The 27,843-nt window shown below is 43.5% G+C and overlaps 1 protein-coding gene across 10 annotated transcripts in view; it reads right to left on the bottom strand.

Moving 5' to 3' along the window:
• Positions 1–27,843, bottom strand: part of AVL9 (AVL9 cell migration associated) — an 84,160-nt gene that overhangs the window by 33,692 nt on the left and 22,625 nt on the right. For 7 of the 10 annotated variants that reach the window (XR_014834328.1, XR_014834329.1, XR_014834330.1 and 4 more), the window contains exons 2-9: positions 13,076–13,196; positions 10,803–10,888; positions 7,696–7,767; positions 6,260–6,349; positions 5,231–5,297; positions 4,211–4,251; positions 2,741–2,779; positions 53–122 (exon numbers count right to left, since the gene is read on the bottom strand). Coding sequence is in view for 6 of the 10 variants with exons in the window: in XM_021079003.2 (XP_020934662.1) it covers positions 53–122; positions 2,741–2,779; positions 4,211–4,251; positions 5,231–5,297; positions 6,260–6,349; positions 7,696–7,767; positions 10,803–10,888; positions 13,076–13,196 (586 nt within the window). In the remaining 4 variants the exon portion in view is untranslated. Of the gene's footprint in view, positions 1–52; positions 123–2,740; positions 2,780–4,210; positions 4,252–5,230; positions 5,298–6,259; positions 6,350–7,695; positions 7,768–10,802; positions 10,889–13,075; positions 13,197–16,275; positions 16,463–24,483; positions 24,589–27,843 lie in introns of all 10 variants that reach the window. The other 3 variants (XM_085005908.1, XM_085005907.1, XM_085005906.1) reach the window with 3 other exon arrangements.

A 27,843-nucleotide genomic window follows, 5' to 3' on the forward strand; every position in this document is an offset into this window, starting at 1 on the left:
AAAGACAGAAAGAAAGAAATCAAGAAAGAAAAAGAAACTGCAACCCTCTTACCTGGAAAAAGGGATAACACAGTCATCAGGGCACCCACCAGTTTATTCACTGGAGAAATATAAAAAAGAACCTGAAATGGATTCAATCAAAATTAAATTAGAAAATTCTGAAGTCCACAATGATTATTTATTTATTTATTTACTCTAAATTTTTTTTTTTTTTTTTATCTTTTTAGAGCCACACCCAAGGCATATGGCAGTTTACAGGCTAGGGGCTGAATGTGAGCAGCAGCTGCTGGCCTATGCTACAGCCACAGCAAAATGGGATCTGAGCCACAGCTCACAGCAACACGGGATCCTTAACCTACTGACCAGGGCCAGGGATCGAACCCACTAGTATCTTCATGGATACTAGTCAGGTTTGTTACCACTAAGCCACAAGGGGAACTCCACACAAAGATACCTTAAAAAAAGAAAAAAGAAAAGGAGAGGATAAAACTCTTTTTTATGAAAGCATAACAGCTGACAAATAGAGAATTTATGATGGAAGCAGAAAGCCACTGAGCATCCACCACAGTTCAGGTAAAAATTACCAGAACGTGCTAAAACTATTGTGAAAGGTTGCTGGGTAACAGGATACTCGTGTAGCTTCAAATTTATCATCCCACAATTTACCTACCAGCTGCAAAGAGAAAACAAGTACCTAATGTGAAGAAACCTGGCAACCACCACCTTAATCAAAAGATCACACCTCACGTCACCAATACTAGTACAGTTATGGGCCTCCTGATGTGATTCAGAGGACACATCACCACCTGTAGAGTGTTCTTGCCAAAAAAGTTTATTTATTTTTTTATTTTTGGTTGTGTCCATGGCATGCAGAAGTTCCCAGGCCAGCAACTGAGCCTGTGCCACAGCAGCAACCCAAGCTAGAGCAGTGACAAAGCTGGATTCTTAACTGAGCCACCGGGGAACTCCTCAAAAAAGTTTAATCTGAAAAAAAAGGAGTTCCTGTCATGGCGCAGTGGTTAATAAATCTGACTAGGAACCATGAGGTTGCAGGTTTGATCCCTGGCCTCACTCAATGGGTTAAGGATCCGGCATTGCCATGAGCTGTGGTATAGGTTGCAGACGCGGCTTGGATCCCGTGTTGCTGTGGCTGTGGCTGTGGCGTAGGCCAGCGGCGACAGCTCCTATTCGACCCCTAGCCTGGGAACTTCCATATGCCTCGGGAGCGGCCCTAGAAAAGGCAAAAAAAAAGAAAAAAGAAAAAAAAAGTTTAATCTGAAACTAGGCACAAGGAAACAATCACACAAATCAAATATTATAATGAAACTAATCTGGATTCTTAAAAAAAAGGAGGAAAGTCAATGTCATGAAAAACAAAGAAACAAAAAGAAAATGAGATCATGGAATTGTTTGAGATTAAAGGAAGCAGGGATGGCTCCTGATTAGTCTAAACCTGAGGTCAGCAAACTCTTCTATAGGTGGTAAGCAGATTGGGCCCTGGGTCCGAGTACGCAGACCCTTGCTCTAAAATCCCTTATCGGAGGTCCCATCATGGCGCAGTGGTTAACGAATCCGACTAGGAACTGTGAGGTTGCGGGTTCGGTCCCTGGCCTTACTCAGTGGGTTAAGGATCCGGGGTTGCCGTGAGCGAGGCTCGGATCCTGCGTTGCTGTGGCTCTGGATATGTGTCTTTGCAAATGTGCATATGTGTCTTTGCAAATGAATCGACTGACAAAGGATTAATCTCCAAAATTTATAAACACCTTCTGCATCTCCATACCAAAAAAACAAAAAACCCCATCAAAAAATGGGCAGATCTAAACAGATGATTCTCCAAAGAAGACATACAGATGGCCGAGAAACACATGAAAAGATGTTCAACATCACTCATCATTAGAGAAATGCAAATCAAAACCACTAGGAGGTACCACCTTACACCAGCCAGAATGGCCATCATCCAAAAGTCTACAAACAATAAGTGCTGGAGAGGGTGTGGAGAAAAAGGAACCCTAGTACACTGTTGGTGGGATTGTAAATTGGTGCAACCACTGTGGAAAACAGTGTGGCGATTCCTCAGAAAACTAAACATAGAACTACCATTTGACCCAGCAATCCCACTCCTGGGCATCTATCCAGAGAAAACCACGACTCGCAAAGACACATGTACTCTGATGTTCACTGCAGCACTATTTTCAATAGCCAAGACATGGGAGCAACCTAAGTGTCCACTGACAGAGGAATGGATCAAGAAGATGTGGTACATATACACAATGGAATATTACTCAGCCATTAAAATGAATGAAATACCATCATTTTTAGCAACATGGATGGACCTAGAAATTATCGTGCTGAGTGAAGTCAGTCATACAATGAGACATCAACATCAAATGCTTTCACTGACATGTGGAATCTGAAAAAGGATAGAGGGAACTTCTTTGCAGAACAGATACTGACTTACAGACTTTGAAAAACTTATGGTTTCCAAAGTAAACAGTTTGGGGGGTGGGGGGATGCTCTGGGTTTGTGGGATGGAAATCCTATAAAATCGGATTGTGACGATCGCTGTACAACTATAAATGTAATAAATTCACTGAATAATAATAAAAAAGAATATGTGCTAATTTAGCTGACTGCAATTTTGATAACCAAAAAGTCTTCATTTATACTTTGTCGTTAGTTTTTTATTTAGTACTTAAGAAATATCAATAAATATTAAATGTTCTATCCATTCCAATCTCACCTTTTTTTCAAGAAGAATTAGTTTAAATAGGATTAAGACCTGAAGAAAGACAAAAAATATATTGTATTAAAATAAGAAACTCAAGCCATTTATTCCTTTGCCTCTCCCCCTCCTCCAAGGTAACCATGTTTCAGTGAATATTAAGCAGTTATAATGCCTTTAAAAATACACTGAAATATTATCTGTGTCCTCTAAAAAACACTGAGAACCACTTAAATTGCTAACAAATTGCACATTTTGGAAGAAGCTGTGCCACTTTTGCTTGAAACATGTGAAAGCTCCTTAAAGGGTATATACTCTTCATTTCTGGATGTCCAAGGGACATTCATAGAGCAGATACTGTATCTGTTAAGTGAATGATCAATGTATGCTCCATTCAACACATGCTTTCTTTAGGAATAAAGATCAGAAGACATAAGTATAGGTATTTTACTGGAAAATGTTTCACTCGACATACAAAATACTCCGCAAGATTTAAAATAGGTTTCTTTCAAATGTGAGACACACACACACACACACACACACACACACACACACACCCATGGAATACTACTCAGCCATAAAAAAGAATGGAATAATGCCATTTGAAGCAACACGGATGGATCTAGAGATTATCATACTAAGTGGAAGTCAGAAAGAGAAAGGCAAATATATCACATACCATATACCGTATGATATATGTAGAATCTAAAATACCAATGGGGAGTTTCCACTGTGGCTTCATTAGGAATCAGGTTCGATTCCTGGCCTCGTTCAGTGGGTTAAGGATCTGGCATTGCCCTGAGCTGTGGTGTAGGTTGCAGACAAGGCTCGGATCCAGATCCATTGCTGTGGCCGTGGCACAGGCTGGCAGCTGCAGCTCCAATTCACCCTAGCCTGGGAACTTCCATATGCCACAGGCGTGGCCCTAAAAAGCAAAAAAATAAAATAAAATAACATATAACACAAATGAATTTGTCAGAAACAGACCCACAGATACAGAGAACAGACTTGTGGTTGTGGGGGAGTGATTTTTTTGTGGTGTGAGAAGGATGGATTAGGAGTTTGGGATTGGCAGACACAACCTATTACGTACAGAATTATACATAGGATGGATTAACAACGAGGTCCTACTGTATATCACAGGGAATAATATTCAATATCCAGTAATAAACCATAATGGAAAAGAAAAAATAAAATAAAACATGTTCCTTTCCACTGTAATTTCATGAGATCTGAAATTATAAAGACCATAGGAAAAAAGTATCCTATCCTACACAGAAATAAACAGACACTATTTGTACATTTTTAGAAATTTCTATCATGTAAGTACCACCAACACTTTCAACTTGATATCATTATGACAGCTGTCTTTAGGAAAAACTAAAACGTGGCTATGCCACAATCTACATCACTCCACACAGTTCATGGAATTTGTCCAGTTAAATGAACGTAATCTTAGTACATTGTAAATTAAAAAAGGTATCATACCTTGTGTCGAAAATGAAGCACAAGATCTCGAGGAGACAGACCTACAATGGTGAAAGAAAAAAAAGGTAATCTGTGACTACAACCTTCTGTTCTTGTCAGAGAAAGTTTGACCTCAAAAGAAAGGCAGGTAAAAAGTAGGCACATGCAAATATTTAAGTATTTATGTAATTTTTGATTATGTACGCATATAATCAGCATTTATTAGATACTGTTAATAGTTAAACCACACCATCTGATAAAACTTTCTATAATAACAGAAATGTTCTCAATTTGCACTGTTCAACGGAGTAGCCATATGTGGCCACTGAGCACCTGAAATATGGCAATTGTGACCAACAAACTGACCTGTAAATTTTATTTAATTTCTCTGAAAACTAATCTAGCTGTAGTCACACGTGGCTAGTGGCTACTGTTACGCAGCTCTAAAACTTTGTTTCTACAACCATCTTACAAATGACACAAGTTTAGAAATTATGAAGCTTGTACCACAGTGGCAGTACGAGCTTGGTTTTTGGTCACCATCTCCACAGGATGTTATTTCTGAATCACACACAGTCTTCTCTGATCATTTGCCACAGAACAAGATAAATTAATTTAGAGAAAAGCATATTGGAGAATTTAGATCCCATATAGAAATGTAATTCTGATCATGCAGTTTTTTTTGTTTTGTTTTGTTTTGTTTTTTGTCTTTTTGCCATTTCTTGGGCCGCTCTCACGGCATATGGACGTTCCCAGGCTAGGGGTCGAATCGGAGCTGTGGCTGCCAGCCTACGCCAGAGCCCAGCAACGCAGGATCTGAGCCGCGTCTGCGACCTTCACCACAGCTCACGGCAACGCTGGATCATTAACCCACTGAGTAAGGGCAGGGATCGAACCCGAAACCTCATGGTTCCTAGTCAGATTCGTTAACCACTGAGCCACGACGGGAACTCCTGATCATGAAGTTTTAAGTGCAACTCAGCATGCCAAACAAACAAAAAAATGAAAGCATTTCTTCTGACTCATAAAAAAGCTGCTTACCAAGATATACCTGGGATCCTTCTAAGGAAGTTCCTCCCAACGAACTATTCATATGTTCATAGAGCTCCTATAAGATATAGATTCAGTTTGGAACACTTTATTATCACTTTAGACACTGAATTAGAAATAAGATAATTGGGGGAAAATTGATTCTTTTTTTTTTTTTTTTTGTCTTTTTTGTTGTTGTTGTTGTTGCTATTTCTTGGGCCGCTCCCGCGGCATATGGAGGTTCCCAGGCTAGGGGTCGAATCGGAGCTGCAGCCACCAGCCTACGCCAGAGCCACAGCAACGCAGGATCCGAGCCGCATCTGCAACCTACACCACAGCTCACGGCAACGCCGGATCGTTAACCCACTGAGCAAGGGCAGGGACCGAATCCGCAACCTCATGGTTCCTAGTCGGATTCGTTAACCACTGCGCCACGACGGGAACTCCGAAAATTGATTCTTTAATTGAGTTTTGCCAGGCTGTAAATTCAAAAACAAGCAAAGTCTCTCTGAAACTCGGTCAGTTTCCAACTCCTTCGTCCTCCTCTTCTACTTTTTTTTCCTTTTCTTTTGGCTACAGTGTGCAACAGCTTGATGTGAGATCTTAGTTCGCAGACCAGGGATTATTGAATCTGGGCTGCAACAGGGAAAGCACCAAGTCCTAACCACTAGATCACCAGGGAACTCTTTTCTTTTCTTTTTTTTTTTTTTCTTTTTAGGGCCGCAGGTGTGGCATATGCGAGTTCCCAGGCGAGGGTTGAATCGGAGCTACAGCTGCCACCTCTCGCCACAGCCACGCGGGAAGTGAGCTGCATCTGTGACCTACAACACAGGTCACAGCAACACAAGATCCTTTAACCCACTGGGCAAGGCCAGGGATTGAACCCACATCCTCATGGACACTAACCCACTGAGCCACAATGGGAATTCCAAAGAGAAATGTCTTTCTTAAGATAATAAATGATTATCTCTCACAATATGAAAGATTTATTTGATTTAAGAATCTGTCTTCCAACACATCTATAAAGGGGTATAAAGTTACCTTTAGAATGGAAATTTGGGAAAAATCTTTCTCTTCAAAATATGCATGTGTAATGAGTTGAAGTTTTGCTTGAAGTAAGCCATAGAGAGGCTTCAAGAAAAAGAAAAATTACCATTAGTTTGATAGTAAAAAACAAACACCTACAACTTCACGTAACTCTGGGCACTTAACCATTTAAGTATAAACTCATTTTATTTTTATGTATATACTAAAATGCACTATGAACGACCCAACGTTTTTGTGTGAGCTAGCTCTCTCCACCCCATGCCTGTTTTATCTGTCTGATCAATAATTCATTGATGTATATTTTTTCAGGCTTCCTGTCTAGATACAGTGTATACAGAAATCAGATTAGCAATCTTCCAATATTCTGATATTGGGGTCTTTTATAACCATTCCTTTTCTGAGATATTCTTGCCCTATATTTAAAACTACTATCTTGGAAGAAGTATACTGATCTTCAAAAACTTACTGGTAAGGCCCACAGTATTAAGTTATTAATACTCAAGGTATTTTTATTTTATTTTATTTTATTTCATTTTATTTTGCCTTTTGCCTTTTCTAGGGCCGCTTGCGCAGCACATGGAGGTTCCCAGGCTAGGGGTCGAATCGGAGCTATAGCTGCCGGCCTACACCACAGCCACAGCAATGCCAGATCTGAGCTGTGTCTGCAACCTACACCACAGCTCACGGCAGTGCCGGATCCTTAACACACTGAGGCAGTGCCGGATCCTTGACGCACTGACTGAGGCCAGGGATCGAACCTGAAAGCCCATGGTTCCTAGTCAGATTCGTTTCCACGGCGCCACGATGGGAACTCCAGTACAATTCTTTATGTCCTTTCCTTTCCTCAAACATTTTAAGTTTTTAAAGAGCAAGTTACAGATATAATTTTTCACTGTAAAAGAGCCATGCACTTCTACAATAAAATAAAAACTGAGTACTTGTGATATTTTGAATTTTAGCAAAATATTATTTTGGTTTTGGCCACACCACAGCATGCACAAGTTCTAGGCCCAGGGATGGAACCCATACCTCAGCAGTAACCAGAGCCACAGCATTGACAATGGCGGATGTTTAACCTGCGGGCTGCCAGGGAACTCTGAATTTTAGTAAAATATCATTTATCCAGTGTTGACAACAAAACTAGATAAATGAAATATCTCATCACCTGCCTCATTTTAGTCAACTGTCAACCTCTTTCCCCAAAATTGATCTATTAGATCTCTCCCTCTTACACAATTTTGGGCAGAGGGGAAACGAGAGTAAACCTGCAGAGAGCAAGTAAAGAGCAAGAGGAGATGTAACATTAGTGGGAAGCCCCTAATTTTAACATATCATTGTTTTCATAAATCTCTCATTTTAATAATGCTTTATTCTCAAAAAGCTGTCAAGAGTATTTAACGAACATATTAACAGGTTAATTGGCCCCTTACCAGCTTGCTTAGAACACAGACACTTTTCTGAACAGTCTCTCTGGTGATATCTGCTTGCCGTACTTTCAATGCCTATTATAAACAAATACTATTAGAAATATTTCATGGAAATATTAAAAAATTTTCCCCAACATAAATGCAATCAAACAGAAAAAATGTCTTGCATTTACTTAATTTTTTTTTCTTTTTAGGGCTGCACCTGCAGCATATGGAAGTCCCCAGGCTAGGGCTCTAATAGGAGCTGCGACTACCAGACTACGCCACATCCACAGCCACACAGGATCCGAGCCATGTCTGTGACCTACACCACAGCTCACAGCAACCCTGGATCCTTAACCCACTGAGTGAGGACAGGGATCCAACCTGCAGCCTCCTGGATACTAGTTGGGTTCATTACCACTGAGCCACAATGGGAACTCCGCATTAATTAAAAGTATTTATTGAGAATCTCAGAAGGTATTTATTGAAAAAGTGTCAGCCAGAGCATTTTGTGCCAGAATCCGGCAGGCAATGGGAATATAAGAATGAGAGGCAATCTCTATTCCCAAGGAGATTAATCTGGTGAAGGGTAATTACATGAAAATTGCCATATCTATAATGCAAATCAGTCATCCATGGCTCTGTTTTTTTGTTGTTGTTGCTTTTTTCTTTTTTGGTCTTTTTAGGGCTGCACCCAAGGCATAAAGAAGTTCCCAGGCTAGGGGTCAAATCCAAGCTGTAACTGCCAGCCTAAACCACGCCCACAGCAATGCCAGGTCTGAGCCGCATCTGTGACCTACACCACAGCTGACAGCAATGCTGGATCCCTAACCCAATGAATGAGGCCAGGGATCGAACCTGCATCCTCATGGATACTAGTCAGATTCGTTTCCCCTGAGCCACGACGGCAACTCTGCTCTGGTTTTAAAATGGACACTCTTTTTAGAGACTATTTCTGGTTAGAAGGGAACAGTTTAACAGCTTGTTTCTCCATAGACAGAAATATTGTCAGCAGTTTTTATTCAGCTGGTTATTCTATGCTGCTGGAGTCTATCCTGACCTGTATTGCAGCCCATCCTCTAGCCATAGCTTAAGATTCTGAGGGTGACCACATGAGATTTCTGCAGCTCTCCACTAGCAGAAAAGAAGACTTGACTTGATCAACTTTGGCTAAGGCTGTGAGGAAAGTAAGAACAACTCTTCCCTCTAGTGCCTGACATCTCCTTGGATCTGTCCTGAGGACCATGGGGTTTCAGTGACTTTAACTAAGGACTGATGATTCGTTGGTAAATTAAGTGTAGAGCCTTTCCTCAATCTTTACCTTGACTGGATTCACCCAGCAGGCCCCACCTCTGTCCAAAGGGAATCAAAGGCTTTCTTCTAGGCCCTCTGATTTCTAATTTATCTGGTTATCAGATGAGGTGAGAAAAACTTGGAGAAATGGGCAATCCCATTATACTCTGGAGTGGGTCAGGCTCAGGAGGTAGGGAGAGGCTGTGTAAAATGCCACTTAAAGGCTGTCTAGGAGTTCCTGTTGTGACTCAGCGGTTGTTGTTTTGCACCGCAACTGTGGTATATGAAAGTTCCCCAGCCAGGGGTTGAATCTGAGCCACAGCTGCAGCAATGCTAGATACTTAACTGGCTGTGCCACAGCACGTACATGTTTTTAAAAAGAAAGAGAAAAAAAGGTCTCTAGGTAGTTCTGGTTAAAACTGTTGTTTTACCATAACAGACTCAAAAGATTCTGAAATCAAATTTACGGTTACCAAAGGAAGACATGTTGGGGGCAGGGATAAATAGGAGGTTGGGATTAACATACACGATTATATAAAAAGAGATAAGTAACATGGACCGACTGTATAGCACAGGAAAATCTACTCAATACTGTGTAACAACCTACACGGGGAAAGATCTGAAAAGGAATGGATATGTGTATACGTAACTAATGCACTTTGCTGTATACCTAAAACTAACATTGTAAGTCAATTATACTCCAATAAAATTAAGAAACACCACCAAAAAAACACATTGTTTCAGAGCAGTGGTTCAGTCTTGCCCACATATTAGAGTCACCTGGGGAGCTTTTACTACTCCTGACGCCCAGAACAATAAATCAGAGTCGGGTTGGGACCCAGTCATCCCTAGTATTTCAAGCTCCCCAGGTGATTCCAATGTGCAAATGAGGTTGAGTAGCTCTTACTACTTCAGAGCATTAATGATTTAAGAGGAAAGATACTTTTACTCAGAAAAAGAGCAATCCCATCATGAAAAATTAAAGGAAGAAAAAAGCATCAGCAGCAAACTAGGAAAGGGGAAGTTACTCATCTTGGTTTACTTGAATTTATTAATTAGAGCTACTATAGTAAGTTAGTCATTAAGTAGGTAATTTAAGAATGATTAAAATCTTAGTTATAATTTTTTTTTTTTTTTTGTCTTTTTAGGGCCACACTTGGTTTCCATGCTAGGGGTCAAATCAGACCTGTAGCTGCCAGCCTTCACCATAGCCACAGTACCATGGGATCCTTAACCCACTGAAGTGAGGCCACGGATGGAACCTGCGTCCTCATAGATACTAGTCAGATTTATTTCCACTGAGCCATGACACAAAATCCTTAGTTACAGGTAATCAGGATAACTTGCACGTAGTTTGCAGCTACTGTAAATACTTTCCACTACTTCTAGAATGCTTCTTAAAAACAAACAAACTGTAAATACTTTCCACTACTTCTAGAATGCTTCTTAAAAACAAACAAACAAAAATACAACACATTACCATTCCATTTTTCTAAGTTACACACCAAACATTAGAAAAAGAAAATCAAGGACACCATGAAATTTAAACACAGTATTTTGAAGACAATGGATAATTTAGGTGTCACTATCTAAAAACAATCCACAACATGTAACACAATACAAATGTAGTCAGTCACCAATATTAACTTAGAAAAACATTTATGTGAATAAGCCGGTACTACAGAAAACAGCTACATGGTTTATAAAAGTTTAAAACAACATCACAGGTATCACATGCAAAATAAAGACCATGCATTTCCCCAAATTGTACATCTTAAGCGGCCAACACTTAAAAGAATTTTTGAGTGTTTTGTTGTTCATTTTAACTGTCCTACCTTGGCTTCAATTTGTCGATAGCAAGAGATGCCATACACAGTGGCTCCATTTCCACTTCTGGGTGGCAAGTGAAAAAACACAGTATCTAAGAGATACACAGAAAAATGTAAATACCAAAGTGAATTACTTGTATTAAGAATAAACTCTGAAATTATCATAATGCAATCATTAAAACAAAAACAAAGACGCAACAGGGAATCCAGGTCACACATTTCTAGCGTCACAACAACTGTTTTCTTTTAGGGCCACATCATGACACATGGAAGTTTCTGGGCTAGGGGTCAAATCAGAGCTATAGCTGCTGGCCTACACCACAGCCACAGCAACGCCAGATCCAAGCCGAGTCTGTGACCCACACCACAGCTCACAGCAACACCAGATCTTTAACACACTGAGCGAGGCCAGGGATCGAACCTGCCTTCTCATGGATACTCGTCAGGTTCATTTCCACTGGGCCACAATGGGAACTCCACAACTACTGTTTTCTTAGAATTCCTCTCACCACCTTCCAGTGTACACTCATCACAAAAAGCCCAAGAGGCTGAATTACAAGTCAAACTGAGACTATGGTAACTTTTTCTTCAGAAAACACTTTATTATACAGGATTATTCCAGATTAAAAGTAAGTAGAGAATCACACAAACCAAAGACAACCCATAGATTTATATTAAATATATATATATATTTGGCCAAGCCCAAGGCAAGTAGAAGTTCCCGGGCCAGGGGATGGAACCCATGCCACAGCAACCACCTGAGCCGCTGCAATGACAATGCCAGGTATTTAACCTGCTATGTCACAAGAGAATGCCTTGAAAGACAACACATAAATTTTGCATAGATTTGAGAAATTCTTGGGACAACTGGGGAAATCTGAACAGAGATTAGATATTAGATGATATGGAATTACTGTTATATCTCTCAGCTGTGGTAACAGCCAGTCAGAGGTCATCCTGGGGAATGATCTTATTCTTAAGAGATGCATGCTGAAGTATTTAAAGAGAGAGTGTCATGATGTTTGCAACTGACTTTCAAACAGTACAGGCAAAATTGTACACACACAAAGAAAATTTGTGGACTATTTGCAATACTATTCTTCCTAATTTTCTGTCTTTTTAAAAGCTTTCATGATAAAAAGTTTAAAGAAAGATTTATGAAGTTAAAAATACTGCATTTAGGGAGTTCTCTGGTCATGCAGTGAGTTAAGGATCCAGTATTATCACTGCAGCAGCTCAGGTCCCTGCTGTGGCTTAGGTTCAATCCCTGGCCCAGAAACTTCCCTATACTGTGGGCACAGCCAAAAACAAAACAAGACAAAAAAAAAACTGCAATTAAAGTTTGTGTTAAACTGCACAGTAACACTGGCTTCATTTCATATGAAAATTAATGAATACTAAAAAACCAGGTAACTGAACCAAGTTCAACCTGGTGTTTTGGTAGAGCCTTTCATACCATGATAAAACATATTTCTTCATTAAGCCACTTACACCACTCATTTACAGGGTGAGAGGAGACTCGGTACTAACATCACAGGATTGCTTTCCGAGGCTGTTAACATGTGCCCCACACAGGCAAGAACACTTTTGAGCAGAAAACCAGGGAGATGGCAATGCTCGGGGTGGAAAGGCAATCCGGCTGTTTCCAGGCGGGCGCTGGAGGACTAAGCTGGTAAAGTGTGTAGCTAGAGCCCCAGTCAATCTGCAGCTGACGAAGGTGAGCTCTTTTATTGGTCTCTGAGTCTGAAGTTTAAATGCGAAAAGTGCTACCAGCTGCAGATGTCCTAACCTGGGTAATCACTTAGTTGACCAGGGCTCCTGGCAAAGGAGTGGCCAACGTTCACCAACCATTAGCAATATAAGCCTGGCACTCCTCTGGAGAGCCTCCAGTGTATGACTAATTAGTCATCTCTAAACAAGCATTTACGTATTTAATGAATAACCACAAGGGGCCAAAGGTCGTTCATTACCAAAGTACTCAGAATCTTAAGATGTCTTGGCAAATTAAAAAAAAATTGGGAGTTCCTGCTGTAGCTCAGACGTAACGAACCGAACTAGTATCTATGAGGATGTGGGTTCAAACCATAGCCTTGCTCAGTGGGTTAAAGATTCGGTGTTGCCGTGAGCTGTGGTGTAGGTCACAGACACAGCTCAGATCCCACGTGGCTGTGGCTGTGGCACCGGCCAGCAGCTGCAGCTCCAATTTGACCCCTAGCCCGGGGACTTCCTTATGCCACAGGTGCGGCCCTAAAAAACCCACTGTCTGTTTGTTTACCTACCTTCCTGGTAGTTGTGTGCGCCATCTGGCAAGGCAAGGAAGGGTAAATACTTCCATTCTTCAGGTAGAGTGTGACTGTCGTGTCCATCTCCTGGAATCAGGGGCGGGTAGGAGAATTCAACCTAAAAGGGTAAGGAATGTTAGACAAAGGGGTGTTGGTCAATGGCAGCATGACAGCCCGACAGGCGAAAGTGCTCTGAAACTCTGACAGACACAAATAAGGGTAAGCCACACTTGTTGATGCCGTGTGAATTATCAGCCAACCTATGGTATGTAAGAAGGAAAAGGAGGAAAAACTTGTAAGCCTTTTCCTTTTCTGATAGAGGTATTTCACGTCGATGTGCACATGAGGGTAGGGACAGAGGTGGTGGTGACTGAAGATGTACATGTGACAAGTATTATCAGATAGACGGTAACTGAAGACGTGGAGCCCTGAGAAAAACCAACATTCCACTGAACTGAGGAGAGCCCAACAAAAGGAGCCCGAGAGTTGAGTCAAGGTCTAGATTTGCTTCCTATCAACTGGGTCCCTTTCTTCCAATACTTGAAGCTTTGAGCTTCTGATATTGATAGGTTGTTGGGGGGTGAGTGGATATTAACTACCACTTTAGGTTATTTTTTCCCCAAGATTCAGAGTTGATCAATGAAAATTCAATGAAGTTTCTCCAATACTATGTCTTGCAGAAATAACTCTGGATAAGTCCCCAGTTTCTAGCATTCCTCTTATCAATTAGTATTTTCCCTGTGCTTCTGTTTCTTATTTCAATGAGTGTTTTAGAGAGGAAGGCAGAATTAAATATTCAGGACTTGGGCGAACATAATGACTTAGAAGTTCTAGGTATCTTACATTTGTTTAATTTTCTTTCAAAGTATGTTAAAGCAGGAATCTGCACTGTATCAGTAATATATACATTAAAGTTGGAACAACCTAAGAATAAGAATCACTTGGAGTTCCCATTGTGGCGCAGTGGTTAACGAATCCAACTAGGAACCATGAGGTTGTGGGTTCAATCCCTGGCCTCGCTCAGTGGGTTAAGGATCTGGCAATGCCGTAAGCTGTGGTGTAGGTCGCAGATGCGGCTCGGATCTGACGTTGCTGTGGCGCTGACGTAGGCTGGCAGCTGTAGCTCTGTTTGGACCCCTAGGCTGGGAACCTCCATATGCCAAGGGTGCAGCCCTAAAAAAAAAAAAAAAGCAAAAAAAAGGATCAATTTTAGATTCCATCTTAAATGTGGAAAGAGATGGCTCATTTTCCCATATATCAAGGGAATTCAAGATGCCACTAGTCACACAAGCGCCAATTATAAAATGGCTTTTAAAATGATTATTTTTAGGAGTTCCTGTTGTGGTGCAGCAGAAACAAATCTGACTAGAATCCATGAGGATACAGGTTTGATCCCTGACCTCACTCAGTGGGTCGGGCAACGTGGGTCACCAGTGTTGTCATGAGCTATGATGCAGGTTAAAAACACAGCTCAGATCCCACATTGCTGTGGCTGTGGTGTAGACCAGCAGCTGTAGCTCCGATTCAATCCCTAGCCTGGGAACTTCCATATGCCACGGGTACGGCCCTGAGAGAAAAGAAAAAACCAAAAAAAAGATTATTTTTAATAGGTGGTCTAGTTCCATATTGAAAATGTTTAAATTTCTCTGCTCAACTCCAAAGCAATCCACTTTTCAGTTTTAAAGAATTTTCAAAAGGTTTGGATAATGGAGTAAAACTTTTCTCCAAGAGATCAATTATTTAACATCGACTAACTGAAGGCGGGGTATAAATAATCTTAAGTCACATTTCACATTCCACTACGTATCTCTGATACAGGTTTATACACTAGCAATTCTTCAAAGAGCAAGGAAGGCAGTATGTGCCAAAGAAGGAGAGGCATAAACTCAAAGTCGCTGATATGAAGCTGGTAGTTACAGAGTTAAAAAAAATTCCCAACTCAGAATACTTGCTTTAATAGAAAAAAATTAATATTTATTAATATATTTATTAGTATTACTGTAATATTTTATTTTGTAAATACCAAAGACCAATATATACTACCTATAATCAGAAGTCTTGGTAATTATCACAAAATAATTTCTTTTGGGCAATCTCTAATTCTTATGCATAGATGTCTGATTAAAAAGCACTTAATGGAGTTCCTATCATGGCTCAGCAGTTAATGAATCTGACTAGTATCCATGAGGACACAGGTTCGATCCCTGGCCTTGCTCAGTGGGTTAAAGATACGGTGTTGCCCTAAGCTGTGGCATAGGTTGCAGACGTGGCTTGAATCCTGCATTGCTGTGGCTGAGGTGTAGGCCGGTGGCGGCAGCGGCAGCTACAGCTATTTGACCCCTTGCCTGGGAATCTCCATATGCTGTGGGTTTGGCCCTAAAAAACGCAAAAAAAAAAAAAAAAAAAAAAAAAGAAGCACGGTATATAATAAACATGCTTTTATTTATTTTTTTTGGTCTTTTTGAATTTTCTAGGGTTGCACCCGTGGCATATGGAGGTTCCCAGGCTAGGGGTCTAACTGGAGCTGTAGCTGCCGGTCTACACCACAGCAATATGGGATCCGAGCCGCGTCTGTGATCTACACCACAGATCACGGCAAGGCCAGATCCTTAACCCACTGAACAAGGCCAGGGATCGAACCCGCAACCTCATGGTTCCTAGTTGGATTCATTAACCACTGAGCCACAACAGCAACTCCAAAACATGCTTTTAAATAAACATCAACATCATGGACTCAAATTCTCACAAGTACATCATGAAGTATGTTGTTCTACAGGATTCAAAAAGTTTGGAGTTCCCATCATGGCACAACGGAAACGAATCCAACTAGGAACCATGAGGTTGCGGGTTTGATCCCTGGCCTCACTCAGTGGGTTAAGGATCCGGCATTACCATGGGCTGTAGCATATGTAGGCCGGCAGCTGTAGCTCTGACTGGACCCCTAGCCTGGAAACCTCCATAAATTGTGGGTGCAGCCCTAAAAAACAAACAAAAAAAGCAATAAAAAAGTTTGCCAACTGAAAACCGTCACTTGCCAGAGTTCCCCTGTGGAATGGCTGGTTAAGGATCTGGTGTTGTCACTGCAGTGGCTTGGGTGGCTGCTGCGGCACAGGTTTGATCCCTGGCCCACATGCCACAGGTGCAGCCAAAAAAAAACCCCAAACCAAGCAAAACAAACAAAAAAAACTGTCACTTGCCATCTGCCTCTACGAAGGCACTAACCACAGCAGACCTTCGGGACACATTGAAAGAAGTTCAGGGCAGAGACTGGGAATGAGGCATTCCGTGCGCTGGGAAAAACTGGCAGAACAGGCCTTCAGCTAAGTATTTTTTAGATGATTCTATGAGCCCAATTTCTTGCATCTTCTCATATCTGGAAAAGCACTAAATCATTAATGGAAACATTTAATCCTCATGACCAGCATCAACCAAACTTCTGCCAAAATGCCTGCCTGACTGTATATACACCTTTTCCATCAAAATCGTATATGTACCGACCGCCCCCCCACCACCTCTCTGGAGCAGTTCCTCAGAGATATCTGCAAGGCTGTCTCCAGGGCGAGAGTCCACATTTTGCCCCCAATAAAACTTTAACTCACAACTCTCATGTATTTTTTTTTTTTTTCAGTCGACAGTTTTGGCAACCAACAAAAGGGATCTACAACAGATTCTTTTCCTTCGCCTCAACTCTACCAGGAGTTGGAACCTTGGTACCAGTAGAGGCCTCTTGTACCCGGCTGCCTCCCTGCAGAGTCCAGACGAATTCAGATGAGTCGCTCCCAGTTCTCAGATCTCCTGTATTGGTTAATAATCCTCAGTTTTATTTGCAGTGTATAACAAGTACCTGCCCCCCACCCCAGTTGAAAGATATACTGGGGGGTGCCCACCCAGCTGAAAGGTATGAGGGCCTGACTGAAAGACACTGCAAAAGTAGGCTGAGTGTTGAGGTAAGAGGCTGATCTGATAACTTTCCCCAATCTGGCTGCCTTAATAAGACTTTGTTGGAAGCAAAGTGAAGATAGTACATAGAAGCTTTGCTCTGAAGAGAGGCCAAGACTCCTCCCCAGTCAGTTGGGGTTTTCTCAGGCAACTAAGAAACTTACAGGAGTGATGAAGGCAGAGTCTTCATCCCATGCAGCATTTGTATAGGGAAACCCACCCATTCATTAAAAGACTGCTCATCCAAGGGTCGCATATAAGAACTGGCCATCAGTGATCCGTGCACCCACCATGGTCTTAGACCACCAAAGGGAGAAACCGAGAGATGTGAGAGCTGAAGTGATACTAGGGTGATGCCCAGAGGAGTTAAGCTCACAAGTAGCACACTAGCCCACCACACAATTTTATCAGGAAAATTTATCTTTGACAAATTCAGCTTTAAAATGGGAAACAGGAGTTCCCATAGTGGCTCAGTGGAAACGAACCCAACTAGTATCCATGAATACGCAGGTCTGATCCCTGGCCTCGATCAGTAGGTTAAGTAAGGATCTGGCTTTGCTGTGGCTGTGGTGTAGAGGTCAGCAGCTGCAGCTCCAATTTGACCCCTAGCCGGGAACTTCCATATGCCAGGGGTGTGGCCCTAAAATTTAAAAATTAAAAACAAACAAACAAACAGGGTCTTTCAAACAGAAACCAGGACATCAGAAAGCCAGCGTCGAGTTCCCACTGTGGCACAGTGGGTTAAGAATACAACCGAAACAGCTCCAGTTGCTACAGAGATATAGGTTTGAGCCCCAACATAGTGGATTAAAGGATCCAGTGTTGCCACAGCTGCATCTGTGGCAAAGGTGGAAGGTGTGGCTTGGATTCAGTCCCTGGCCTGGAAACTTCCACATGCCACAGGTGCAGCCATTAAAAAAAAAAAAAGCAAGCCAGCCTCCAACTAACACCCAGTTAGGCTTTTGAACATACAAAACTTATGCTTACGAGTACTTAATTGGGAATTCAAGGCAATTTTGGCCCTGAAATGGATCTTACATTGCATATGCAGTTGTTGGTGAAAGCTGGCTTGATAAAACATCTTTTCAGAATTCTGACCCTGAGAGAACAAGTCCTTCTAGGAGTACCTGCTTTTCTTTCTCTGTGCCTTGAGGCCAGAGTTCTCAGAAATACTTCTCTTATCTAGACCATCTCAAATTCCTAAGACTGAGACTGAGACTGAGGGGGAAAATATGGAAAGAGGCCTTTTTTTTTTTTTAAAGGGCAACCTGAGGCATACGGAAGTTCACAGGCCAGGGGCCCAATCTGAGTTACACATGCAGGCCTGCTTCACAGCCACAGCAATGGAGGTTCGAAGCCAAGTCTGAAACCTACACCACAGCTCACAGCAATGCCAGATCTTTAACCCACTGAGCAAGGCCAGAGATCGAACCCACAACCTCTTGGTTACCAGTCAGATTCATTTCCACTGTGCCACAATGGGAACTACGGAAAGAGGCCTTTTTAAATGTAATTCAATTCAACTGTTATAAACTAGTGAGTCTTTTTTTTTTTTTTAATTGTAATACCTGATTCACGCATAAGATTAGAAAATGAAGCTATATGATCTCTGGCTGTGTCTTTAGGACTATGGGTGCATTTATGTCTTTGCCTTTGGATAGTAAAACAAAACAAAACAAAAAATTAATTTGTAAATGAGATCTACCTAATTAGCTTAAAGGAAATTAAGCACTTACATAAATATAAAGGAAACTGGACAAAATGAAATATTCAGTGTTAAATTAATACCTGGTATTAAAGTTTGTTGATTTAATTAATATAGACTTTAAAGGTTTTTACAGGTCTTTAAAGTCATTAAGTATAATACCTTTGTTGTCCGTAGGTTTAACAGAATCAAAGATCTATCCACTTTAAATTTGTCAGCAAGAAAAATAACTTGGTATGATGAAATTTTTATAAAGTAAATTAAATATAAATGAGATAGGATCTTTTGGGCAAACTCTTTAGGAAATAATTGTTTTAGGAATGTCTATTTAAAAATAATCTCTCCTGTAGTTCCTGTCATGGCTCAGGGGTTAAAGAATCTGACCAGCATCCATGAGGACTCGGGTTTGATCCTTGGCCTCACTCAGTGGGTTAAAGGATCCAGTGTTGTCAACAGCTGTGGTGTAGGTTGCAGATGTGGCTTGGATCCCGTGTTGCTGTGATTCTGGCGTAGGCCAGAGACTACAGCTCCGACTGGACCCCTAGCCTGGGAACCTTCCATATGGCACAGGCGCAGCCCTAAAAAAAAAAAAAAAAAAAAAAGACAAAGGACAAAAAATAAATTTAAAAAAAGTTAAGAGTTGTGCTAAATTAAGGTAAATGATAGAAGTTTATTGAATAGCTAGGTCATCGCCAAATAAGATACTGAAAGTTTTTGGGGGGCTGTGGCATGTGCAAGTTCCCAGGCCAGGGACTGAACCCCCACCATGGCAGCAACCCAAGCCACTGCAGTGACACCAGATCCTTATTCCACTGCACCACAAGGAAACTCCTAAAGGATTAATTATTGAACATTGGTGTCCTTTTACAGAAAAACTAAAAATATTTAGGACAATTAATAAATGTTTGGTACCACACAGATATTTTTTATGAGAAAGTACATGCTTTTTAGAAGTTCTTTATTGGTATTTATGTTTGACAATCTACAGAATTCTAATGTAAAAGTTCACAATTGCTTGCTTACTCTTAGTTTTCACTAGAAGTTAAGGTTTTAAGAGTTTAGGATTTTAATTTAAATATGTCATTAAAGCTACTAGAAATAAGAAAACATTTCAGTCTATGTAGGAAAGCAGGATGTGTGTGTTCAGTAAAAGAAGATATGAGAAATGGAATTGCATTTTGTTAAGGGAAAAGAAAGTAGTTTTGTCCTAGAGCTAGTTGTTTCTAGATTGGGTTAAAAAAAGGGGGGGGGATAAACTAATATGGATACAGAAAATGATGAAACATTTTCTAATGTGGAACATGAACTCTGAGAAAGGAATTTTGTAGAAGTTCAGGACTGGCTAAGTTAGGAATAAATTTAGTTGACTAGATGAATTTTAAAAGTAAGCTAGTGCAGGAGGTCCTATTGTGTCTCAGCGGAAATGAATCAGACTATTGTTCATGAGGACGCAGGCCTGGTCCCCAGCCTCACTCAGTGGGTTAAGGATCCAGCGTTGCTGTGAGCTGTGGTGTAGGTTGCAGACACAGCTTGGATCCCTTGTGGCTGTGACTGTGGTGTAGGCTGGCAGCTACAGCTCCAACTTGACCCCTAGCCTGGGAACCTCCATATGCCAAGGGTGCAGCCCTAAAAAGCAAAAAATAAAAAATAAGAAGTAAACTGATGCAAAACCTGAATTTGGTTTTTCTCTCTGTTAAGAAGTTAAGTTTTCTTAAAATGTTGAGACGCCTTCGGGAGTTCCTGTTGTGGCGCGGAGGAAACAAATCCGACTAGTATCCATTAGGATGTGGGTTCAATCCCTGGCCTTGCTCAGTGGGTCGGGGATCTGGCGTTGCCATGAGCTGTGGTGTAGGTCACAGACTTGGCTCAGATCCCCTTGCTGTGGCTGAGGTGTAAGCCAGCAGCTGGAGATCCAATATGAGCCCTATCCTGGGAACTTCCATATGCCGTGGGTGCAGCCCTGAAAAGCGGGGGAAGAAAAAAAAAAGTTAAGCTTCCTTTGATAATAGATTTTAAGTTTCTTCACATTTTAATTTTTTTATCTTTTTAGGGCTGTACCCACTGCATATGGAGGTTCCCAGGCTAGGGGTCCAGTCGGAGCTGTAGCTGCTGGTCTACGCTACAGCTGAGGCAACACCAGAACCCGAGCCACATTTGCAACCCACACCACAGTTCATGGCAACGCTGGATCCTTAACCCATTGAGCAAGGCCAGGGATCGAACCCACAACCTCATGGTTCCCAGTCGGATTTGTTAACCAGTGAGCCACGACGGGAACTCCTCCTTTACCTTTTAAATGACCTGTTCTGTATTTGCCCTTGCAATCTTTTATTGTCACTTTGGTCACAGTAGCCTATGACTCTATCTGCCAAGTGTTTAAAAACCTTTTTGAGATTTTTTTGGACAAACTTTCCAAATCAAATTGTAATGACGTTTCTTTGACCTCTATTTAACTTTGGGCCCTTGAAACATCCTAAAGAAAGATATTAAACTAGGTTTATTTGGTATGTTAAATTACATGGGAAGTTTTGAATCTTAGTAAATCTTATATGGGTACATGTTATTAATATAGATGTTCTAGAAATTACAGGGAATCTCTAAAACTCTGGTATGTGCTAGTAAAATCTTATTGGTCGTAATTCTAGCTATTGTCTTAAAATGTTGTATGTCACCATACTGACCAACTTTCTTGTCGACTGCATTGCAATCAGGTTTTTTGTTTTTGTTTTTGTTTTTTTTTAATGGCCACACTCGTGGCATATGGAAGTTCCTGGGCCAGGGGTCAAAACCGAAATGCTGCAGAGACAACCCTGGATCCTTAAACTACTGTGTCACAGCAGGAACTCCTAGAACCAGATCTTCTTAACTGTGTCTTCTTAAGCGTTGTGTTATTCATAGACGGTTACTGTTTTACTCTGATGCTCTTTGCAAAAATGCTTCCTCTTTAACAAAAGTCACAACAAGGACTTTTTAACAAGCAAGCATAGGTTTCTGATAACTTTCAGACCACAGTGCTAAAGTGGGAAAGAAATAAGAATTTTAGTGGAGGAGTTCCCGTCGTGGCTCAGTGGTTATCGAATCCAACTAGAAACCATGAAGTTGTGGGTTTGATTCCTGGCTTTGCTCAGTGGGTTACGGATCCAGCGTTGCCATGAGCTGTGGTGTAGGTCGCAGATGCAGCTTGGATCCTGCGTTGCTGTGGCTCTGGCTCAGGCCAGCAGCAACAGCTCCGATTAGACCCCTAGCCTGGGAACCTCCATGTGCCGCAGGTGTGGCCCTTGAAAAGACCAAAAAAAAAAAAAAAGAATTTTAGTGGAAAACCTGAAGGCTTCATAAAATTAATTAAAAGGTTTAGTTACACAGGACTGGGTGAACTAGTGAATATGGTTATAATTTTTATGGTTTGTCTGAAATATTACTGGCTTTTAGTCTGCATTTTCCAGATATAAGGTAAACCTTCCCCTCAAGCTAATTATGACTTACGACAGTTTGGTAAATTATACCTTTATAAGCAGAATTGAAATATCTTTTCTATCTAATCCCTCCAGATAAGAGGTTCCCAACAGCTTTATCAGGCCACCTCCTAACAGGTGCAGGAATCTTAAGGTATTTTGGGGACCACCCAAAGCTATAGATATCATAGGTAAAATCTATGACAAGGAATTGGTATGGCTTTCTTGGTCTTTTAAAAATTTAATCTGAGGTGTTACCACTGTGGCTCAGTGGTAACAAACCGAAACTAGTATCCATGAGGAAGAACGTGGGTTCAATCCCCAGCATTGCTGTGAGCTGTGGTGTAGGCCAGCAGTTACAGTTCTAATTCGACCCCTAGCCTGGGAACTTCCATATACCAAGGGTACAACCCTAAAAAGAAAAAAATAATAATAATCTGAGATTCCTTATAAAAAATACCAGCAAAGTTTTTTTTTTTTTTTTTTTTTTTTTTTTAAATGGCCTCACTGCAGCATATTGAAGTTCCCAGGCCAGGAACTGAATCTGAGCCACAGCTGCAACCTATGCAGCTGTGGTAATACCAGATCCTTTAACCCACTGTGCTAGGCCAGGGATCAAATCCCAACTCTGCAGCGACCCTAGCCACTGCAGTCAGATTCTTAACCCACCGTACCAAGTGGGAACTCCCAAAACCAATTTTTTTTTTTAAAAAGCCTATATGGTCAGTTCTCTTGTGGCACAGTGAAGAACTCTGGCATTGTCACTGCAGCAGCCTGGGTCTCTGCTGTGGTATGGGTTTGATGCCTGGCCCAGGAATTTCCACTGCCAAAAAAATAAATAAATTCTAGTTTTGTTAATTGAGATCTATATTTACTGCCTAACTCACTTCCCAGACAGCTCCTTGCTTTTATATTATTGTAAAGTTTAAGTGAATTATTAAAAGGTCACTCTAAGCTTGTTTCTGAAACTTATCTCAGTAATGCATCTTTGGATAAAGATCAGATGCCCCATGACCTACAACCAGAAGGTTATGCACAGTGGAGAAGACATCATTTAAAGGATTATCTCTAACCCAGATGGAAGGACTTTTATTAGGTACTCTTAACTAGGTCAAAAGAGAACTGGCTCTTGGATTAATAGTTCAACTTCAAAAGTTGAAGACCAGTGGACTGGTCTATGGGGAAGAATGCCAACTTCAAAAATCACCTTAGAATAATGCTCAAACTACCAGACAAGGATGACAAGAAGATCCCCTCACCTGGACAATTAATACCTGGTATGACCCTTGCCATAAATACAAATTGTCTTATAGGGTCACTCAAGCGCAATGAGAAAAACAAGCAAAATTTGGGCCAAAGACTGTAACCTCCCTCATTTGTGGGCTGAAATCATATGGCTAACACCAAGCTATGATCATTTAATTTATTTTGGGAACAGTTAAAGCAAACTAAGGATAACCAGGCTAATACTACTGGAAATAGGGCTGGGTGCCTTATGAACAATACCAAGACAAGGATTGGTACAGCAGAGACTGAGTCAGACGGCCTGGGGATACACTGGGCCACAGTAACGGAAGTTCTTGGCTTATACTCTTACTTAGGACCTTACTAATATTACCAGCTATATTACCTATATTCTGTCTTTTACAAGACTGTTGTTTCTTATATTACCGAATGTGTGACTGGGCCCTTAATAAAATGATGATTAGGCGACCTGAAGCAGTTGACCAGATATCTAATTCTTTATGAGATCACTGATTGTAAAAGTGTAACTCTAGATATAGGAAGAAGCAACAAGAGGGAATATTTTCTTGGACCATACAGACTAATTTAGTAAGACAGGTGGTCCTTGGAGTTCCCGTCATGGCTCAGTGGTTAACCAATCTGACTAGGAACCAAGAGGTTGCAGGTTAGATCCCTGGCCTTGCTCAGTGGGTTAAGGATCCGGCGTTGCCATGAGCTGTGGTGTAGGTCACAGACACGGCTTGGATCCTGAGCTGCTGTGGCTCTGGCATAGGCTGGTGGCTACAGCTCCAATTCGACCCCTGGCCTGGGAACCTCCATGTGCCGTGGGAGTGGCCCAAGAAAATGGCAAAAAGACCGAAAAAAAAAAAAAGACAGGTGGTCCAGAGACTTTTGGCTACTGCTAATAAGGCCTAGTCCAATAACAGCACACTGAGTGGCCTATCAATGAAATCCTTGCCTGACCTAGGAATAAGCATTCCTAGCACCACAGGACAAAATGGTCATGAAATACTTCCCAAACCATGGTTAAATTTGAAGCTCTGCCAACTAAAAACTGTACTTACTATTTGCCTCTTCAAGGATTAGGTCACTAACCACTGCAGTTGCTGACCTTCAACACACACTGAAAGGAGTCCAGGGCAGAGATGAGGAATGAGGCACTCTCATTCCTGTCAAAAAAAAAAATCCAACAGAGAGAGGACAAGATGGCGGAGGAGTAGGGGGACACGCTCGCCCTCTCCCACAAACACAACAAAAAAAGCACATCTACAGAAGAAATGACTCGCACAGAACAACAACCAATCGCTGGCAGAGGAACCTAAACTCCAATAACGGCAAGAAGTTCGTGACATTATTGGGCAGAACGGGAGAAAAGAGGAGAGTGAGAGAAGGTGAATCCGAGCGGGACGGGCGCTCCCGAAAGGGAACTGCGGAGGAGAAAGGGATCCCGCACCCTGGAAAGTCTCCTACCGGGGGAAAGATCAAACGAACCGGAGGAATCTCCAGATGCAGAGAAGAGTGTAGCAGTAAGTCGGAGTACGGAAAAAAGATCAAGAACCCAACGGACCATCTGAACTACGGGCACAGTCAGCAAAAATTGAGACGCCTGGGTGGGGGCTGGGCACCGAATCCTCGGCTCCAGAGGTTAGTCCCCGGGAAAGGGCCGGGGGACGCCTGGGTGGGGGCTGGGCACCGAGACCTCAGCTCTGAAGGTTGGTCCCCGAGAGGGGGCCGGGGGACGCCTGGGTTGGGGCTGGGCACCGAGACCTCGCCTCCGAAGGTTAGTCCCCAAGAAAGGGCCGGGGGACGCCTGGTGGGGGGGGCTGGGCACCGAGACCTCAGCTCCAGAGATTAGTCCCCGGGCTAGGGGGGCGGGGAAGAGCGGAAACTGCTTGGGAGGTCTCTAAACCATTTGACGGGGCAGAGACTGCCTGGGAGACTAGAAAACAAAGCTGTCGCAGAGGAAGGGAGCAATACTCTAGGGGCGGGGAAGTGGAAAGCCGCCTCAGAGGGAACCTGGGAGAAGAGCCTGGTCTGCGCCCGTGCTGGGGAGGGGAGAGAAGAAGGGGTGGGTCCCCATAGAATACCCCCCACGCCACAGCAAGCTTACAGGCCCGCTAGCTAGCAGAAAGCTGTGCTTCCCAGTGCATTCCCTCCCCCCACCCCCGCCACCCCCTATGCTCTCGCCGAACCTGGGGCTGCCTGCCATCCAGGAGGGCTGGCCTCAACAATTGCCTGAAGCCTACCACCGCAGGGGCTCTCCCTGCACAGGCCTGCTTGCCCTTTGGAGGGGCTACACTTCCACAGAGCAGCACCAAACACCACCAGCCCCCTAGAAAAGGCCTGCAGCCCAGAAAAGCTAGAACAAGCCTAGCCAGGCCGTGAATAGATCGACCTAATTCTCCCACGGTTTTTCTGAGACGGGCTCCCCCGGGGAGGAGCCTCTTGAGTCTCCAAGGGCCTTGCTACACGCCCAAGACCCCAGGGGGTGCTAAGACCTAGTGGACCAGCTGCATAGGACTGCCAGCTCCAGGCAGGACCCCCTGCAGCCCAGAAAAGCTGCAACAAGCCTGGCCGAATCGGGAAAAGATCTCAGACGGTCTTTCTGAGTCGGGCTGTCCTGGGGAGGAGCCTCTTGAGTCTCCAAGGGCCCTGCTACCCGCCCAAGACCCCAAGGGGTGCTGAGACCTAGTGGACCAGCTGCATAGGACTGCCAGCTCCAGTCAGGACCCCCTGCAGCCCAGAAAAGCTGCAACAAGCCTGGCCGAATTGGGAAAAGATCTCAGACGGTCTTTCTGAGTCGGGCTGTCCTGGGGAGGAGCCTCTTGAGTCTCCAAGGGCCTTGCTACACGCCCAAGACCCCAGGGGGTGCTAAGACCTAGTGGACCAGCTGCATAGGACTGCCAGCTCCAGGCAGGACCCCCTGCAGCCCAGAAAAGCTGCAACAAGCCTGGCCGAATCGGGAAAAGATCTCAGACGGTCTTTCTGAGTCGGGCTGTCCTGGGGAGGAGCCTCTTGAGTCTCCAAGGGCCCTGCTACCCGCCCAAGACCCCAAGGGGTGCTGAGACCTAGTGGACCAGCTGCATAGGACTGCCAGCTCCAGTCAGGACCCCCTGCAGCCCAGAAAAGCTGCAACAAGCCTGGCCGAATTGGGAAAAGATCTCAGACGGTCTTTCTGAGTCGGGCTGTCCTGGGGAGGAGCCTCTTGAGTCTCCAAGGGCCCTGCTACCCGCCCAAGACCCCAGGGGGTGCTGAGACCTAGTGGACCAGCTGCATAGGACTGCCAGCTCCAGGCAGGACCCCCTGCAGCCCAGAAAAGCTGCAACAAGCCTGGCCGAATCGGGAAAAGATCTCAGACGGTCTTTCTGAGTCGGGCTGTCCTGGGGAGGAGCCTCTTGAGTCTCCAAGGGCCCTGCTACCCGCCCAAGACCCCAGGGGGTGCTGAGACCTAGTGGACCAGCTGCATAGGACTGCCAGCTCCAGGCAGGACCCCCTGCAGCCCAGAAAAGCTGCAACAAGCCTGGCCGAATCGGGAAAAGATCTCAGACGGTCTTTCTGAGTCGGGCTGTCCTGGGGAGGAGCCTCTTGAGTCTCCAAGGGCCCTGCTACCCGCCCAAGACCCCAAGGGGTGCTGAGACCTAGTGGACCAGCTGCATAGGACTGCCAGCTCCAGTCAGGACCCCCTGCAGCCCAGAAAAGCTGCAACAAGCCTGGCCGAATTGGGAAAAGATCTCAGACGGTCTTTCTGAGTCGGGCTGTCCTGGGGAGGAGCCTCTTGAGTCTCCAAGGGCCCTGCTACCCGCCCAAGACCCCAGGGGGTGCTGAGACCTAGTGGACCAGCTGCATAGGACTGCCAGCTCCAGGCAGGACCCCCTGCAGCCCAGAAAAGCTGCAACAAGCCTGGCCGAATCGGGAAAAGATCTCAGACGGTCTTTCTGAGTCGGGCTGTCCTGGGGAGGAGCCTCTTGAGTCTCCAAGGGCCCTGCTACCCGCCCAAGACCCCAAGGGGTGCTGAGACCTAGTGGACCAGCTGCATAGGACTGCCAGCTCCAGGCAGGACCCCCTGCAGCCCAGAAAAGCTGCAACAAGCCTGGCCGAATTGGGAAAAGATCTCAGACGGTCTTTCTGAGTCGGGCTGTTCTGGGGAGGAGCCTCTTGAGTCTCCAAAGGCCCTGCTACCCGCCCAAGACCCCAAGGGGTGCTGAGACCTAGTGGACCAGCTGCATAGGACTGCCAGCTCCAGGCAGGACCCCCTGCAGCCCAGAAAAGCTGCAACAAGCCTGGCCGAATCGGGAAAAGATCTCAGACGGTCTTTCTGAGTCGGGCTGCCCTGGGGAGGAGCCTCTTGAGTCTCCAAGGGCCCTGCTACCCGCCCAAGACCCCAGGGGGTGCTGAGAACCAAGTGAAATCTGCTACCATCGTGG

Source organism: Sus scrofa, chromosome 18 (genome assembly GCF_054392235.1).
Source record: "Sus scrofa isolate SSC_HxYL_T2T_F1_AM1 chromosome 18, Sscrofa_HxYL_maternal_Yorkshire_Landrace_v2.0, whole genome shotgun sequence".
NCBI lineage: Eukaryota > Metazoa > Chordata > Mammalia > Artiodactyla > Suidae > Sus > Sus scrofa.